The sequence below is a fragment of the Bos javanicus genome, unplaced genomic scaffold (assembly GCF_032452875.1).
Source record: "Bos javanicus breed banteng unplaced genomic scaffold, ARS-OSU_banteng_1.0 tig00002723_1, whole genome shotgun sequence".
Taxonomy (NCBI): domain Eukaryota; kingdom Metazoa; phylum Chordata; class Mammalia; order Artiodactyla; family Bovidae; genus Bos; species Bos javanicus.
In genome coordinates, this window is record NW_026893594.1 from 2,099,918 (window position 1) to 2,117,801 (window position 17,884).

General features: G+C 37.0%; 2 protein-coding genes across 2 annotated transcripts; both read right to left on the reverse strand.

Moving 5' to 3' along the window:
- Positions 1-202: 202 nt before the first annotated feature.
- On the reverse strand, positions 203-1,126 carry LOC133243926 (olfactory receptor 4A15-like). Its single transcript, XM_061410635.1, has one exon. It carries the CDS (start codon positions 1,118-1,120, stop codon positions 203-205), a length of 918 nt encoding a protein of 305 aa, XP_061266619.1. The 5' UTR covers positions 1,121-1,126.
- A 14,612-nt stretch (positions 1,127-15,738) lies between these two features.
- Positions 15,739-17,120, reverse strand: LOC133243898 (olfactory receptor 4C3D-like). The gene is made up of 2 exons (XM_061410623.1): positions 16,202-17,120; positions 15,739-15,785 (listed from the first exon to the last, which is right to left on the reverse strand). The coding sequence occupies exons 1-2, from the start codon at positions 17,118-17,120 to the stop codon at positions 15,739-15,741; spliced, it is 966 nt and encodes a 321-aa protein (XP_061266607.1).
- Between the last annotated feature and the right edge of the window lie 764 nt (positions 17,121-17,884).

Here is a 17,884-nt window from a genome sequence, read left to right on the forward strand (position 1 = left end):
ACAAAATATATCCATTGAACTAGAAAATTATGAAATATTTAAAAGCATATTTTAATCATTGGAAGCATTCTTATAATAAATACATTCATCATGCCCAAGTTATTAAACATGAGGATACATTTACTAAATTAAATAATCACACATGTCTGTCCTGGGAAGAGGAAGTCTTGATTGAAAATATGTGATACATTTCCCATGTGCCTCATTTTCTTTTTATGGTCCAGAGCTTTTTCATAGTATTTTTCATTTCTCCATTTCTCAGAGTATAGATTAGAGGATTCAGCATAGGGGTGACAACAGTGTAAAACACAGTCAAGAATTTGTCAATAGGTAAAGTGGAAGGAGTTCTCACATACATAAAAATACAGGGCACAAAGAAGAGGAACACCACAGTGATGTGGGAGCCACATGTGGACAAGGCTTTGAGCCTCCCTTCCTGACTAAGATTCTTCAGGGAGCATAGAATGACCCCATAGGAGATGAGTAAGAGCATGAAGATGACCACAGAGATGGCCCCATCATTGGCCAGCACTGTGAGGGCAATGATATGAGTGTCAGTGCAGGCTAGTTTTAACAAAGGGTACATGTCACACAAAAAGTGGTCCATGACATTTGGGCCACAGAATGGAAGGTTGTAAACAAAAAGAGGATGAAGGACAGCATGCAAAAACCCACCAACCCAGGCCAAGAGCAGTAGCAGAACACACACTCGCTGATTCATGATTGTCAAATAATGCAAGGGTTTGCAGATGGCCACATAGCGGTCATAGGCCATGACCACCAGGAGTAAAATCTCAGCACCACCAAATAAGTGCTCCATAAAAAGCTGGGCCATGCAAGCTTGGAAGGAAATGGTTTTCTTCTCAGAAATGAAGCTTTTAATCATACTCGGAATGAAGTTAGTAGAATAAACAGCATCCAGAAATGATAAATTTCCAAGGAAGAAGTACATAGGGAAATCCAGGGTTGGACTGGCCACCACAGTGATGACTATGAGTACATTGCCCATCATTGTGGCAATGTAAATGAGCAAGAATGCAGCAAATAAAATCTTCTGACCCCAGGGGCTCTGAGTGAGCCCCAAGAGGACAAACTCAGTCACATTGTTACTTTGTTCCATGGGCACTTCTGTTTGTCTTATTGCAGATCTCAGCTCATAATCCCCTGGATGTACACATTATTGATAGTGGCTTCCTGAAATCGTGAACTGATTTGTTGTTTCAAGAATTAGGCAGTATGGATTATTAAGCACCAATACTTTCAGATATTACAACACACAGCTTGTTAAAGCATTATTCCTAACATCAACAAACTTACAGACTAATTCAGAAGAAAGTGACTAGAGACATATGTGGGAAAATGACATATTATTAAATAAATCAGGTGCCAAAACTAGCTTTTCATATGGAAGCTAATTGTACATATAGAGAAAACTTATATAAAAATAAACACAAATTAAAGGTTTAATGGAAAAACAAAGCAAAGTTTACCTCATATTTACTTTCCATATAATAAAGGATGTTACTCTCTACATTTTGGTGTGGAAGAATCTTCTTAATCAATCATCAAAATCCCAAATAGATATACTTGACAATTTCAAATTTGTCTAAGGACTTAGGAAAAGATACCACAACAATAGACAAAAATAGCTTGTGGAAATTATTTAAATTTTAACTGATATACAAAAAGTTATATCTAAATTGAATAAATACTTCTAAACAATTAGCTAATAAATGAAATAAAATTATAAATATATAAACAAGTAAGTAAAGACTATCCCTAAATGGGCAAAAAAACATATGATCAAATGCTGAAGCTCACTTGTGAACAGAAAAGTAGAAACTGAAGAAATGGCTTGCTTATTAGAGCATTAGCTTAGGTTCTTGAAAATTATTCAATCAGGTCTACAGGTGCTATCTATTTTTTTTTTTTTTTGACAGATGAACAAACAGCATTTAGATAACATATTAATTGAATCTATCTTTTGACTTACAAATATCTGCCCATGATAATATCCTCAAATAATTACACCTGAAATTAATCTTTAAGAATGTCCTCGCAAAGGTAAACTGATTTCAGATCATTAGAATATAAAAGTATCCAGAAAGAGTGTTACAGAATAGAATCAATCTTCACATATTTAATACTCACAAATGATTCCTGACATGAAAATCACAAAGGAAAACTCTTAAAAAGTTAATTCTTATATCACCAATGTACCCTTGGAAAACATAAAGCTTTGTTCAGCATTTTGTGTTTCAATGCACTTTCTGGGCTACCTGCATAAGGAGAATGGTGTTCAGCCCACGTTCTAGGCTCTCTTGCCTTCTCTTCATCCTTCACGCACTGATGCCCCCTCTGGAAACAGACAGCGAGATACACGCACCATCACCGGGCCTGAACTGGCTCCATGTGACCAACTCCACGCCTGTAGAAAGCCTACTTCATCTCAGTCAGTCAGAGAAGTATTACTTTTCAAGTTGTTGAGGTTTTCAAAATTAATATAAATGCACTCTTACTTGAATGCTCTGAATCTTGATTATAAAAAGAAACTCAGAATTTTCTCAGTTGTGGGAATTTGTCTTGGTAACAAACATGTTAAAGCAACACTTTAATCAGAGAGAGAGAAAGCATCAAACCGTGATGTATTGCTTCACATAAAATTTTGCTATTTGTTCTTATACCAGTGAAAGTGAAATAGCCTTCACAAGATTTTGAGTCTCAATCAGTTCTGCTTTCCTGTCTTCTTACAGCATTGTTCAACTTTGAGTTTGTAAAGGATGGAGAATAATTTCACATATAAACTTTATTACATTTTGATTTCAATTCAGGAGGAAACTGTCATGTGATTACTGCTACAAACACTCTATGAGGTAAGCACAAAGCACCATAAACACTTTGTCTACATTTAACTACATCATGTATGACTGAGTCATTCAATGGGTGCATCTCCAAGGGTGATTTCTGTCTAATTAAATTCACTGGGACCTTAATCATAATTTTGAGGTAGACTCTTTATCTCCAGGGATACCACCAGGATAATCACTGTGTAGAACAGGAGTTATCAAACCCTGTCCTCTGAGAGAAAATCTTAAGAAACAACTTGGATCATATCAACAAAAGGGAAAAGTCCAGTCTGGGCAGGAATGTAATACGTAAACATTTTCCTATTTAAATCATGTCTTTCAAGGATGGCAGATCTTTCAGTTTAAGCTTTGTCTTTGAAGATGATATCTGAACTGATTTCCAGATATGATGAATGAAAATTTCAGAATAAGTCATTTAAAGCTTATTTCAAATGCAGATAAAGTGTGCCCCATAATTTGTCACATAATTTCAGACAGGCAAGTTGACAGAATCAGAGAAGTCTTCCAAAAATAAGCAACACTTTGGTTGAGTTTTAAAGTAAAATTGATAGAACAAGAAAAGATGGCAAAGGAATTCCATGAAAAGGTACATCATTTATAAAGTCACAAAGGGTTTAATACGTGTGTGTGTGTGTGTGTGTGTGTGTGTGTGTGTGTTAGCTGCTTAGTCAAGTCCAACTCTTTGTAACCCTATGAACTGTAGGCCTCAAAGCTCCTCTGTTCAACGAATTTCCCAGGAAAGAATACTGGAGTGGGTTGTCATTTCCTGCTCCAGGACATCTTCCCAACCCAAGAATAAAACCCAGATTTCCTGCACTAACAGAAGGATTCACTGTGAAAAGATCAAACTATGAATTTAGAAGATCACTCCCCTAGATTATCTCAGAACTCACTGAGACTTCTTTCTGAAAATCTTTATTTGGATGTTCCCATTTCCTGACCAATAAATACTGATGCAGTCCAATATTGTTCTCATCTCTATAATAATTGTAAAAATTTTGTATGCAATATCTCCAATTTTCAGAGAAGGCAATGGCAACCCACTCTTGTACTCTTGACTGGAAAATCCCATGGACAGAGGAGCCTCATAGGCTGCAGTCCATGGGGTCACTAGGAGTCAGACACGTCTGAGTGACTTCACTTTCCCTTTTCACTTTCATGCACTGGAGAAGGAAATAGCAACCCATCCAGGATGCTTTCCTGGAGAATCCCAGGGATGGGGGAACCTGGTGGGCTGCCATCTATGAGGTCACACAGAGTCAGACACGACTGAAGTGACTTAGAAGCAGCAGCAGCATCTCCAATTTTGGACATCTGCAGTTGGGCATCACTTTAGATACATAATTTAAAGGGTTGCACAGTAAAAAGGTGTTCTCCATCTCATTAAATGCTACTGCATTTGTTCAATGTCACTGCTCAGACAAGAAAGCTCACTGTGTTATTTATTCATTTATTGATCTCCCATGACTTATCCTTACCTTTAGCAAAGCTTGTTGTCTCTGCTTTCAAAATGTATCATAGATTTGATTGTCCCTACCCCATTTCCTTCCTGGTCACTTTGGCAGCCTCCTTCAAGTATGTCCATGAAAATTCTGGCTTCTGACAACTTGTTATCCTAAAGCAGTCCAATGGTTCTCTTTAATTCTTGTTCCATTATATCCCTGCATTGCTTGAAACTCCTACAGTGGATTCCAGTCATATACTCACAGTTCAATGTATCACTTTTAACATTCACAGTAACAAGAATAGGAATCCCCATTTTCCATTTGAAGAAAATAAGATTCAGAACATCTCATTAATTTCAAGTAAGGTCACAAATTTTTAAGTGATAAAACTAGAATCTGAATCTGTTTTCTTTCAAAACAATTTAATTCCTTAACTAATAATGAAAATTATACAACTGTGAAGCCTGATTCACGTTAGTTAGTCTTATATTGTGGAGGCTTGTTCACAGTCTGAAGAAAGATTTTTTAAGTTATTCATAAATCTTGGAATTCTTTCATCTAGAAGTTGAAAGCTGTGTTATTACTTAAAGAAGTATTTTATTTCCTTCAACTATCTGTGCATTTTCTCCAAAGAGTCTTCTGATTGTTCAAAAATTGTTTTTATTTATACTATAGATAATTAAAAAGAAATTCCACAGTGCACAGGGGAGAAAAAAAATACTTATCATGTTAAGATAATTTATTGGAAAGACCAGCCAATTCTGTGTTTCCATACTAAGAAACCAGCTATTTCTAAGGGAAATTTATCTCAAGTAATTTCTTCTCCTACTAACTTTAAAATAGAAAATACCCGTCATTTTTTTAGTCCCTCTCATCCTCTCAAGTTGGTGTAGACAGACAAGTTGACTTGAGAGTTTGAAAGATATTCTTGTGCTGTCTTTATTCCATGTCTGCTTTAAGCCTTACAAAAGACCTACTTAAAAATTTATATCAGTTCTTAAAAGGATATCATCTTTTTCCCAATAGAGTTGAAGATCACTGGAAATTCATTTACAATATTTAACATTAAATCATAGAACAAACTGTAATATGTTTAAGATTGATTCTTTATTAATTAAAATCACTAGGATTTTTAACTAAATTTAAAAAATAAATCTGTATGTAAAGATACTACAAACCACATCACACATTGATGTTAAAAAATGTGACAAGGGTAAAAAAAAAAATGGTTACATTTTCAGATTACTGACATCAACAGCAAAATATCAGCCTGAACATTTTATTCCATTGGAGAATAATTTATCATGTATTTTCCCACTTGCCATAGCAAGATTTTCTTTCTTTTTGCCTGCATGCTTAGTCGCTCGTGTCCACCTCTTTGTGACCCCATGGACTGCTGCTTGCCAAGTTCTTCTGTACATGGGGATTCTCCAGGCAAGAATACTGGAGTGGATTGCCATCCTCTCCTCCAGGGGATCTTCCCAATCCAGGAATCGAACCCAGGTCTCTCTCAATGCAGGAAGATTCTTTACCATCTGAGCCCCTAGGGAAGCCTTTTTTTCTTTTTCTTTAGTACTCAATTCATTCTGCGTTGGTGTTTGGTTGAGTATATAAGCATTTGCTATCAGTTCAGATAGATATATAAATGTGTAACCAATTATTAAATTGAATTTAGTGTGCCTATTTCAGTACGTAAACTATGCTATGGGTGGGGCTTCCCTGGTAGATCAGTGGATAAAGAATTTGCCTGCAATGCAGGAGACCAGGTTCCATCCCTGGGTTGGAAAGATACCCTGGAAAAGGAGCCTGGGAAATCCTATGGACAGAGGAGCCTGGCAGGCTACATTCCATGGGATTGCAAGTTGTCAGACACGACTTAGTGACTAAATCTCACACACACCATGCTATGTGTGAGGTCATGGCAATTAATAAAATGGGTGAAATCATATAAAAGTTTTCCCTTGCAGGGATTTTATATTATTACAATAGATTTGACAACAAAGAAGGAGACAGCTTAATAAAGTAGTTGCAGTCTTATCAACTACAAATTGGTACTTGTGGTGGACATTTGTCATTTACTTCCACAAGGATTAAATCACATGCTTCTGCCTTCAACACACTCTGAAGGGAGTTCAGGATGGAGAGTGAGGCACTCTGTCCTCAGGAGAAAACTGAGAATAGGTTTTCAGATGGTTAGATACTTTCAGGAACTGATTTTATGAGTCAAATTTTCCTCATATCTAGAAAAGCACTAAGTTCCTTCATGGTGAGATCTGGTCCTTGTGACTAGCAGAAACCTTCTGCAAAAATACATGCTTGGTTGCATGAACTCCCTTTCACCTAAATCATATGTATAATGACCATCCCTTCCCATTTCTTTGGAGCAGCTTCTCAGCTATCGGAGGTGCTGTCTCAGGCTGAAGTTCTCATTATGCTCCAAATAACACTTGCAACCCTCAAATTGTGCTTTTTTTTCTTTTTCCTTTCTTTTTTTTAAATTTATTTTCTTTTTAAACTTTACATAATTGTATTAGTTTTGCCAATTATCAAAATGAATCCGCCACAGGTATACATGTGTTCCCCATCCTGAACCCTCCTCCCTCCTCCCTCCCCATACCATCCCTCTGGGTCGTCCCAGTGCACCAGCCCCAAGCATCCGGTATCCTGCATTGAACCTGGACTGGCATCTCGTTTCATACATGATATTTTACATGTTTCAATGCCATTCTCCCAAATCTTCCCACCCTCTCCCTCTCCCAGAGAGTCTATAAGACTGTTCTATACATCAGTGTCTCTTTTGCTGTCTCGTACACAGGGTTATTGTTACCATCTTTCTAAATTCCATATATATTGTTATTATACTGTATTGGTGTTTTTCCTTCTGGCTTACTTCACTCTGTATAATAGGCTCCAGTTTCATCCACCTCATTAGAACTGATTCAAATGTTTTCTTTTTAATGGCTGAGTAATACTCCATTGTGTATATGTACCAGGAAGAAATAGAAAATCTTAACAGACCCATCACAAGCACAGAAATTGAAACTGTAATCAAAAATCTTCCAGCAAACAAAAGCCCCGGTCCAGACGGCTTCACAGCTGAATTCTACCAAAAATTTAGAGAAGAGCTAACACCTATCCTGCTCAAGCTCTTCCAGAAAATTACAGAGGAAGGTAAACTTCCAAACTCATTCTATGAGGCCACCATCACCCTAATACCAAAACCTGACAAAGATCCCACAAAAAAAGAAAACTACAGGCCAATATCACTGATGAACATAGATGCAAAAATCCTTAACAAATTTCTAGCAATCAGAATCCAACAACACATTAAAAAGATCATACACCATGACCAAGTGGGCTTTATCCCAGGGATGCAAGGATTCTTCAATATCCGCAAATCAATCAATGTAATACACCACATTAACAAATTGAAAAATAAAAACCATATGATTATCTCAATAGATGCAGAGAAAGCCTTTGACAAAATTCAACACCCATTTATGATAAAAACTCTCCAGAAAGCAGGAATAGAAGGAACATACCTCAACACAATAAAAGCTATATATGACAAACCCACAGCAAACATTATCCTCAATGGTGAAAAATTGAAAGCATTTCCTCTAAAGTCAGGAACAAGACAAGGGTGCCCACTTTCACCATTACTATTCAACATAGTTTTGGAAGTTTTGGCCACAGCAATCAGAGCAGAAAAAGAAATAAAAGGAATCCAAATTGGAAAAGAAGAAGTAAAACTCTCACTATTTGCAGATGACATGATCCTCTACATAGAAAACCCTAAAGACTCCACTAGAAAATTACTAGAACTAATCAATGAATATAGTAAAGTTGCAGGATATACAATCAACACACAGAAATCCCTTGCATTCCTATACACTAATAATGAGAAAACAGGAAGAGAAATTAAGGAAACAATTCCATTCACCATTGCAACGGAAAGAATAAAATACTTAGGAATATATCTACCTAAAGAAACTAAAGACCTATATATAGAAAACTATAAAATACTGGTGAAAGAAATCAAAGAGGACACTAATAGATGGAGAAATATACCATGTTCATGGATTGGAAGAATCAATATAGTGAAAATGAGTATACTACCCAAAGCAATTTTTTTTTTTTTAATCAGCATGTCTTTTTCAGTGTTTCTAAGACTAGACATGGAGTTCTGTGATAGAAATAAGAGGCATCCATTCTACCATGAGCAATGTAATCAATCATGGCCAAACCTAAAAGTTGTGCTTCAGATGATATCCAAAAGATAGAAAATGGCTTCCATTAGAAGCACTCTTACAGGCAGGAAAACTAAGTAAACGGTAATTAAGTGAAATTATCTTATTTCAGAGATGAACTGGTTTATATGTAAAAACACTAAACACTTAACAAGAATTTTTATTCCAATACTATGCTGCAAAGTTGTAGTCAGAGTGTAAGTTCTTGCCTTGTTCCTGATTTTAATGGAAAGCTTGTCAAACTTTCGATATTGAGTATGATGTGAGCTGTGTGTCTGTCTTGCACAATCTTAATTATTATATTAATATGTTGAAGTACTTTTTTCTCCTTCAAATTTGATGAAAAAAATTATTTTTACCATGAAAGGATGTTGAATTTCTACATTGAATAATACAAAGAAGGAAAAAAATTAAGAAAAAATTCCATTTATAACAGCATTGATAAAAACTATTATAATTGAGTAAACATAAGCAGGGATGCAAAAGCCTTGCACACTAAGAACTCCAAAACATCACCAAAAGATGTTAGAGAAGGTATACATAGATGAAAAAATGTTCAAGAACTAGAATATTTCATATTATTAAGATAACAAGATGACCTAAAGATCTACAGATTCAATACAATCTCTGTGAAAAGTCCCCAAAATTTTTGTTGGCAAAAATAAAAAAATACATCTTAAAATTCATATGAAATGTCAAGGGACTCGAGATAACCAAAATGATCACAGGTCTTCATTCTAAAACATACTATAAAATTATGGTAATCTGAAGCATGTGACACTGGCACCAAGACAGACAGAGAAGTTGAAGTGGCTGTGATGGTGGAATAGAAAGACACTGAATTCATGTCCTCCCATAGAAACCCTAAAATTGCAACTATTTTTGAAGCCACTGTTGATGAGAACATCCTGAAGACTAGCCGGTATTCTGTTACTAAAGGCATAAAGCAGTAACTACACAAAGACCAATAGGACTTGGATATACAGGCTAGAGTTAAGTCTCATACCTCAGGCAGGCAACACACCTAAGGGGTGCAATCCGGTTATAGAGCTTCTCCCAAAGGAGCATATGCATCTGAGCCCCACATAGTACTATTCAGCCCAGGGTTCCTACACATGGAAAGTGAAAAAAATGAAACTGTTAATTGGTCAGTTGTGTCCAACTCTTTGCGACCCCATGGACCATAACCCACCAGGCTACTCTGACCATGGGATTCTCCAGGCAAGAATACTGGAGTGGGTGGCCATTTCCTTCTCCAGGGGAGCTTCCTGACCCAGGGACCAAACTTGGTCTCCTGTATTACAGGCATATTCTTTACTATCTGTGCCACAGGGGAAAACTAGACGCCCCCTAAATTGTAGGACTTTGAAAGACAATAAGGATTATTTTTCAGAGAACCTAAGGCCTGTAGAAAACAAAGATTTCTTATGGGTCACACACAAAATCACATATAGTCCAAGAAGAAATAGACCTCTGAGAGGAACCTGAGTCAGACAGCTTGTTGATATTGGGCAGAGCCTCCCAGAGAGGTGGGGAAAAATTACAATTCACCTTGAAACATAAATACTAGTAACAAACATTTTAGCCAGCTATCCCATGACAAGGACATGGTGCTGACGAGCATCGTATTGTAACCCTCACCTAGGATTTCAGTGGTGGAACCCAGTCCCACTCACCACCTAGGTGGCATCAGTCTTGAAAAACTCCAGACCAAGCAGCTAGCTGGGCAAGGACACAGCCCCACCCACTTGCCATCAGGCTGGCTAGGACACCTTGAGCCCATAGTGGACCTGGGACCCACCCATCACATGGCCAGCAACAGCCCTGCATCCTTTCTTCCCTATTTTTCAGAGTTAAATATTTCTGTCTCCTAATCTGGTGATCTTTACATTTCTCAAGACAGTTAATACCATTATGTCATATCTATCCTCAGGAGAGTTGATGTTGCAAAGGATTTTAAAATGTTCCTCAAACATAAAACTAAGAACTAAATTCTTTCTCACTGCATAGCAATTAGTATTCTCAAAAGACATGTTTTCAGGTTAGAAATGCTGGGGTTATAGTCTTCATTCTTTTTCTACCTTTAATAGTAAATAAAATAAATAAAAATCAGTACCCTGCATTTACAACACACTTCATGGATTCAAGCTGTTTCGTTAATGTAGCTGAACACATGCTACTGGGAAGTCTGAGGACAGATGTTCAGTTTTACTGAATACTATCATCACCGGTGATGCTCGAACCTCTATGTTTGGATGACCTTTGCTAGCATTCTAAAGTTAATCTGCGGTCTTACCTAAAGGTTTAGATATAAGTTAAGACAGTATTCCTCAATGTTTTTTTTTTTTTTTCCACTATTGTCCCTTAAATTTCCTTTCTTCAAAATTCTGTTTTCTTAAGTACCTCCTCATTTAAAATAGCAATACCACAAATATACTACCTATGTATGTGTTTACGTGTATTCATGCATTATGTATAAAAAACAGAAAGAAATGTTCACCCCAAAAGAAATTATTTTTATCTTGTGGTAATAGATAGTGCCTACATTTCAAATACGCATTAGGGAAAAAAAAATAAATAAATAAATAAAAGAAAGGGGCATAATGTGGTTATTTAAACCCAGACCAAACCAAAACTCTTGCTGTGCTGCAAACAAATACACAGATCTATATCCAGCTAGTCTTACCTTATCACACTCTTTAAAAATATTTTTCATCTTACCTGTTACTAACAATATTATATTTTTACATTATTCAGTTCAGTCCAGTTTCTCAGTCGTGTCTGACTCTTCACTACTTCATGAACTGCAGCACGCCAGGCCTCCCTGTCCATCACCAACTCCCGGAGTTCACTGAGACTCACATCCATTGAGTTGGTGATGCCATCCAGCCATCTCATCCTATGTCATCCCCTTCTACTCCTTCCCCCAATCCCTCCCAGCATCAGTCTTTTCCAATGAATCAACTCTTTGAATAGGTGGCCAAAGTACTGGAGTTTCAGCTTTAGCATCATTCCTTCCAAAGAACACCCAGGACTGATCTCCTTTAGAATGGACTGGTTGGATCTCCTTGCAGTCCAAAGGACTCTCAAGAGTCTTCTCCAACACCACAGTTCAAAAGCATCAATTCTTCAGTGCTCAGCTTTCTTCACAGTCCAACTCTCACATCCATACATGACTATTGAAAAAATGATAGCCTTGACTTTTGTTAGCAACGTAATGTCTCTGCTTTTGAATATGCTATCTAGGTTAGTCATAACTTTCCTTCCAAGGAGTAAGTGTCTTTTAATTTCATGGCTGTAGTCACCATCTGCAGTGATTTTGGAGCCCAAAAAATAAAGTCTGACACTGTTTCCCCATCTATTTGCCATGAAGTGATGGGACCAGATGCCATGATCTTCGTTTTCTAAATGTTGAGCTTTAAGCCAACTTTTTCACTCTCCACTTTCATTTTCATCAAGAGGCTTTTGAGTTCCTTTTCACTTTCTGCCATAAGGGTGGTGTCATCTGCATATCTGAGGTTATTGATATTTCTCCCGGCAATCTTGATTCTAGTTTGTGATTCTTCCAGTACAAAAAAGATATTCATGACCCAGATAATCACGATGGTGTGATCACTCACCTAGAGCCAGACATCCTGGAATGTGAAGTCAAGTGGGCCTTAGAAAGCATCACTACGAACAAAGTTAGCAGAGGTGATGGAATTCCAGTTGAGCTATTTCAAATCCTGAAAGATGATGCTGTGAAAGTGTTGCACTCAACATGCCAGCATTTTGGAAAGCTCGGCAGTGGCAACAGGACTGGAAAAGGTCAGTTTTCATTCCAATCCCAAAGAAAGGCAATGCCAAAGAATGCTCAAACTACCGCACAATTGCACTCATCTCACATGCTAGTAAAGTAATGCTAAAAATTATCCAAGCCAGGCTTCAGCAATATGTGAACCATGAAGTTCCAGATGTTCAAGCTGGTTTTAGAAAAGGTAGAGGAACCAGAGTTCAAATTGCCAACATCCACTGGATCATCAAAAAAGCAAGAGAGTTCCAGAAAAAACATCTATTTCTGCCTTATTGACTATGCCAAAGCCTTTGACTGTGTGTACCACAATAAACTGGAAAATTCTGAAAGAGATGGAAATGCCAGACCACCTGGCCTGCCTCTTGAGAAACCTATATGCAGGTCAGGAAGCAACAGTTAGAACTGGACATCCAAATAGGAAAAGGAGTACGTCAAGGCTGTATATTGTCACTCTGCTTATTTTACATTATTATTATCCATCTATTCCTCTGGGATCTTATTTTCACATAAAAATAACCCTTTATCTTCAACATGTATACGCAGGTCCCATAACTCTCTGTCTCACTGAATAAACAGAACAATTATGTGTGGATAAACTAAATAATCAAAATTTCTGAAAGTGAATTTCTCATGAGGCCCCCCCCCTTTTTTTTTTATCAGTAATACATGTTAACACTATGGCATAGCAATGTGAGAAGCCCTATGGACACAGTACTTACTTAACTATTCAAGGTGATAATCTCATGCTCAAACAGAATGTCAGTCTCCTCAATGACTGAGTTGCTTGTTTTCAACTAAGTGTTTCTTTCACCCAAGTGGCACTTCCTTTGAAACTCAGACATTTGAATTCCATTTATTGAGTCCATTTTTCATGATGCCCATGAAGGTAATATGTCTTCAGAAAAGAGATCATCAGATGACTTTTCCTTGACACTGGAGGGGTCACACCTTAGTGACTGAGCATGAATACCAGCAAGAGAGAAGGGTCAAGAGAGTAGCCTGGTAATTGAAGGTCAGCAGAGAGAATAATAAAGTGAAACTGAATCCCCGCACCACCCCCCAGAAGAGAGTAATGCCTCAATGACAGTCTTCACAATGTGGCCAGTGGTCAGATCCATGTTTTGACTTTTTCACATCATGACAGGAGGAGTTCTGTGAAGTGGGGTGAATACAGGAATCCAACTCTAAGAGACTTCATATGCTTGCTTAACTTTATTGAGTTTCATTTCCCTCTTGCATACAATGGAGTGAAACTCGATCAACTAATACCTGTCCCTATGATAAGAGAGTTTAAGTTTGTAAAGAACCTGTCAAAATGTATGTCTCATAGTTGGCCTTCAACAATAGTGAACTCACTTCACTCACTTAATGCCTCCTAAAATTTTCACCAAATAAAACTTCCATATTAAAACAAAGTATCCTTATACACCAGATCCAGACATTCTGTCTCATTAACTTTTTAGGAGAAACATAACTATGACTGATATATATATATATATTTAAGGAATCAAAAGTAGTCACACAGTAGTTGCTCCTCAGGAGATATTATCAGGAATGAGTGAAAAGGAATTTCAAAATGAGATTTAAACTTACAACCAGCAAAACTTCACCCACTGAGATTCCATATAGCCTACACATCCTTCATCAGTTCTGACACCTTCCAAGTTTTCTGTTGAAAAATATTAATTCATGCAGCATTAATTTTCTCATTCCTCCATTGAGCCTCTGATATAGCCCCCTAAAACACAATCATTGGTCTTATTTTCCATCTTCAAATCTTTCTTTTGGTCTTAGAGTAGAAACATTTACTCAAGACTTTTCTATTCACTGCCCTTGGTTTAGTCTCATCTTTTCTTATCTCCTCCTCATAATAAACCACATATCATTTAGTCTTGATTTGTTGAAAGGTTTAATTCTCACCAGAAATTTCAAACGACCATTTAATAGATTAAATGCTGATTCTATCACCTTCCAGGCCTAGACATTGTGAAAAAAAGTGTTGTTTCCTATGAATTTGAGATAATTATGCACAATTTACTAAATACCATTACACCAGTACCATGTTCAAGCATTAGTGTATTTTTAAATTATGGAATAAATAGCTCCAGTTCATAATTGAGTCTAAGAAAGTGACATCTGTGATAAGTAAAATGGGTTTCTGTGATGTAGTCAGAGAAACTTAGGTTTATAGTTATTAATAATGTAGGATGACCTGGTATTCACCATGTATATAGAGGAGCATTACAGGTATTCCTAGTTTTCTGAAGTTAACTTTAAGCACTTGGTTTTTATGAAGAACAACATTAGTACTTGATTTTACGAATTTAAAAAAATGGGATTTTTGTTTTTACAAAATCCAACAACACAAGACTCCATAATCATACAAATGTTGGTGAGGTTTTAAATATTTCTTTTTTTATTGAAGCACAGTTAATTTGCAATGTTGGGTTAGCTTCAAGTGCACAGCAAGGCAATTTATTTATAAATATACATATCTATATATGTATAATACATATATATATATATATATATATATATTCTATTTGAGATTATTTTCCATTTTAGATTACCATTACCATACTAATGTTTCTTTGTAAAAGTGAAGTGGTATAACTTGAACGTTCAAAAAATGAATAAACTTGTACTGCTGAGGTATATCATAACATGTGAGACAAAGCTACAACACATTAACACCATCGTCACAAAAGAGGTAAATCATTAAGATCACAGATAATTTTCTTATCCATGTGAAAAAACATACCACAGACAACTCCTTTGAAAGAAATTGAGTTAGAAGGCCTAGGTTGAAAGTTTGTAAGGAAACTTCATTCTAGAGTTATAGGTTCTGGACATAATTTACGGGAGAAGCATGTGTGATGTGAGGCAAGTAAATCAGTAAACCTGTCTTGGCTTCAATTTGCTTATCTGTAAATTGGGAACAATGATAATGAAACTACCAGTTTTGGCTGTGGATAAATCAACTGAAGTGAATGTACCTGGTAGATAATAAAGGGTTCATATAATGTACTTATATGAATCAGATCTACAGAGCAACAGGTTTGGAAATTGACCATATGCTTTTCTGTTGAGATTTGCAAGAGATGTTTACTGGTTCCTCAAGTCTTGGTGTAAAAAAATGAAAATGTTTTCTTTATATTCAATAAAAAATGTGAGCCATAGGGATATTTAAGAAAAAGAGAGCAAATTAAGAGTAATTTCAAAATTTCTGCTTTAACTTCTCTATTAAAAAGAGAATTAGAGATAGATTGTAAAATATTCTTTCCTTCTTTTGTCAGTGACACTCATTTTGCTTTTGATAAATCCATAGTGCAGGGGAAAATTTAGCTATTATTTCTTCATTCAACTCCCTCTTCACCATGCATTTACCCAATATTTCTATCCAATGTTTGCTTTACCACAGGGTAAGTAAAAATGGGGGGAAAAATGAGGTTAAGGTCCTATGGAAAAGCCAATTTCATCAAAGTAACATATATAAATAATCTGAAAAAGCAGCAGTAAGACTGGAGAAAAACTTCTTACTCTACAATCATCAAACTGTGGATTTAATGTTCTTTTCATTGCCCATTTTGAACCTATGAACACTGAAACTTTGGCAGTGTACATTAACATATCAGTATGCTTAAAATAATGCCTAGCCAAGATTAAAAATCAACAAGTGTTAGTTCCTGGATCTCTCTCTCTCTCTCTCTCTCTTTCTTTTAATGATCTACAAAATTTCTTAATTTTCTTTCACACTTTACAACAGGTAAATGTATGTATGTATACATTTACCCTCTGAATGTATATAAACAATCACTTTCTTGGCAGCATGAACAGCCTAAATCACTCTCCTCTTCAACAAACTCCTGATGGCATTTTTCACCTCTGTGTTTCTCACTGTGTAAATGATGGGATTTAACATGGGAGTGAGGATTGCAAAGAACATAGCCACAAATTTGTCCACAGGGTAGGTGACCACAGGACGCATATAGGTGAATATACAGGGACCAAAAAAGAGCACCACTACCGTGAAATGGGAGCCACATATAGAGAGGGCTTTGTGCCGTGCTTCAGAGCTGTGGGATTTCAGAGAGTGCAGGATGACTGTGTAGGAGATGAGGAGCATGATAAAAAACACTAAGCACATTCCTGCAGTGTTAGCTGCCACCATGATGCCAAGCCTGTAGGTGTCACTGCAGGCGAGTTCCAGCAGTGAGAAGAAATCACACATGAAGTGATCAATGACGTTGGGACCACAGAAGGTCAAGTTAACAATGAAAAGAATCTGCACGGTGGCATGCACGATGCCCCCGAGCCAGGCCACCACCACCAGGAGCTGGCAGAGCCCCTGTCTCATGATGGTCGTGTAGTGCAGAGGCTTGAAGATGGCCACATAGCGGTCATAGGATATGGAAATGAGAAGAATGATCTCTGAACCTCCCATTATGTGTTCCAGAAAGATTTGAATCAGGCAGCCACTCCAGGAGATGGTTTTCCTCTGGTACAGCAGGTCAGTTATCAGTTTGGGGGTGGTGACAGAGGTGAAGATGCCATCTATGAAGGACAAATGAATGAGAAAGAAGTACATGGGAGCTGAAAGTGTGGGGCTGAGGGAGATGGTGATGACAATGAGCAGGTTGGCCAGCACAGTAAATAGGAAAATGAGCAAAAAAACAATAAACAGCATTTTCTGCAAATGTGGATTCTGTGTGAGCCCCAAGAGAGCAAATTCAGTCACGTTGTTGGGAGGTGTGAGGACATCCATTTAGGAAGTAATACGTTCCTATGTCCTGAATTATCTACAAATAAGTTTAAAAATAATGATATCCATTAACCACAAAATTAATTTGATCTGAATTTCTTACAACAAAGAAAGAATGATTATTTTACTGTGGAGCATGTCCTTGTCACTTTTGTCTCAGTTCTTGTTTCAAGCCTTTTTTAAATTTTTTTCCAAGATAATTTCCATCTCTACAGACACCTAGTGCCTGTCACCTGTTAAACACCCATAGAGCAATGTTTGGTGTGTAATGTATTGAGAAATCAGTGTTCTGTCTACACGAAATCTAGATTCTTCTATTATTTCAGCTCAAAGCGATTCTGCAAAGTCATCTCAGTGCCTCATGAGCCCTTCTCTCTGTCCTTCAGCTTACAAATAATAATTCTCAGATGTATCTTGTAAGTTGAGAAGTTCTATACACAGATAAGAGTTATTTTCTATTCCATGTGAATTTACATTTGAACTGTCACCTCTTACTGTGGAAAGAAATATACCATCAACAAGTATGTATTGCAAGCAGGGAACATAAGGAAACACATATGTCACTGATGACACTATGCTTGGAACCATTCAAAACACAAAAGTTTTCAGCACTGTTTCCGCTCTTACCATGTGCGCCTGCATGCTAAGTCACTTCTGTTGTGTCTAACTCTTTGTGACTGTATGGACTATAGCTCGCCGGGCTCCTCTGTCCATGGGATTCTCCAGGCAAGAATACTAGAATGGGTTGACATGCCCTTCTCCAGGAG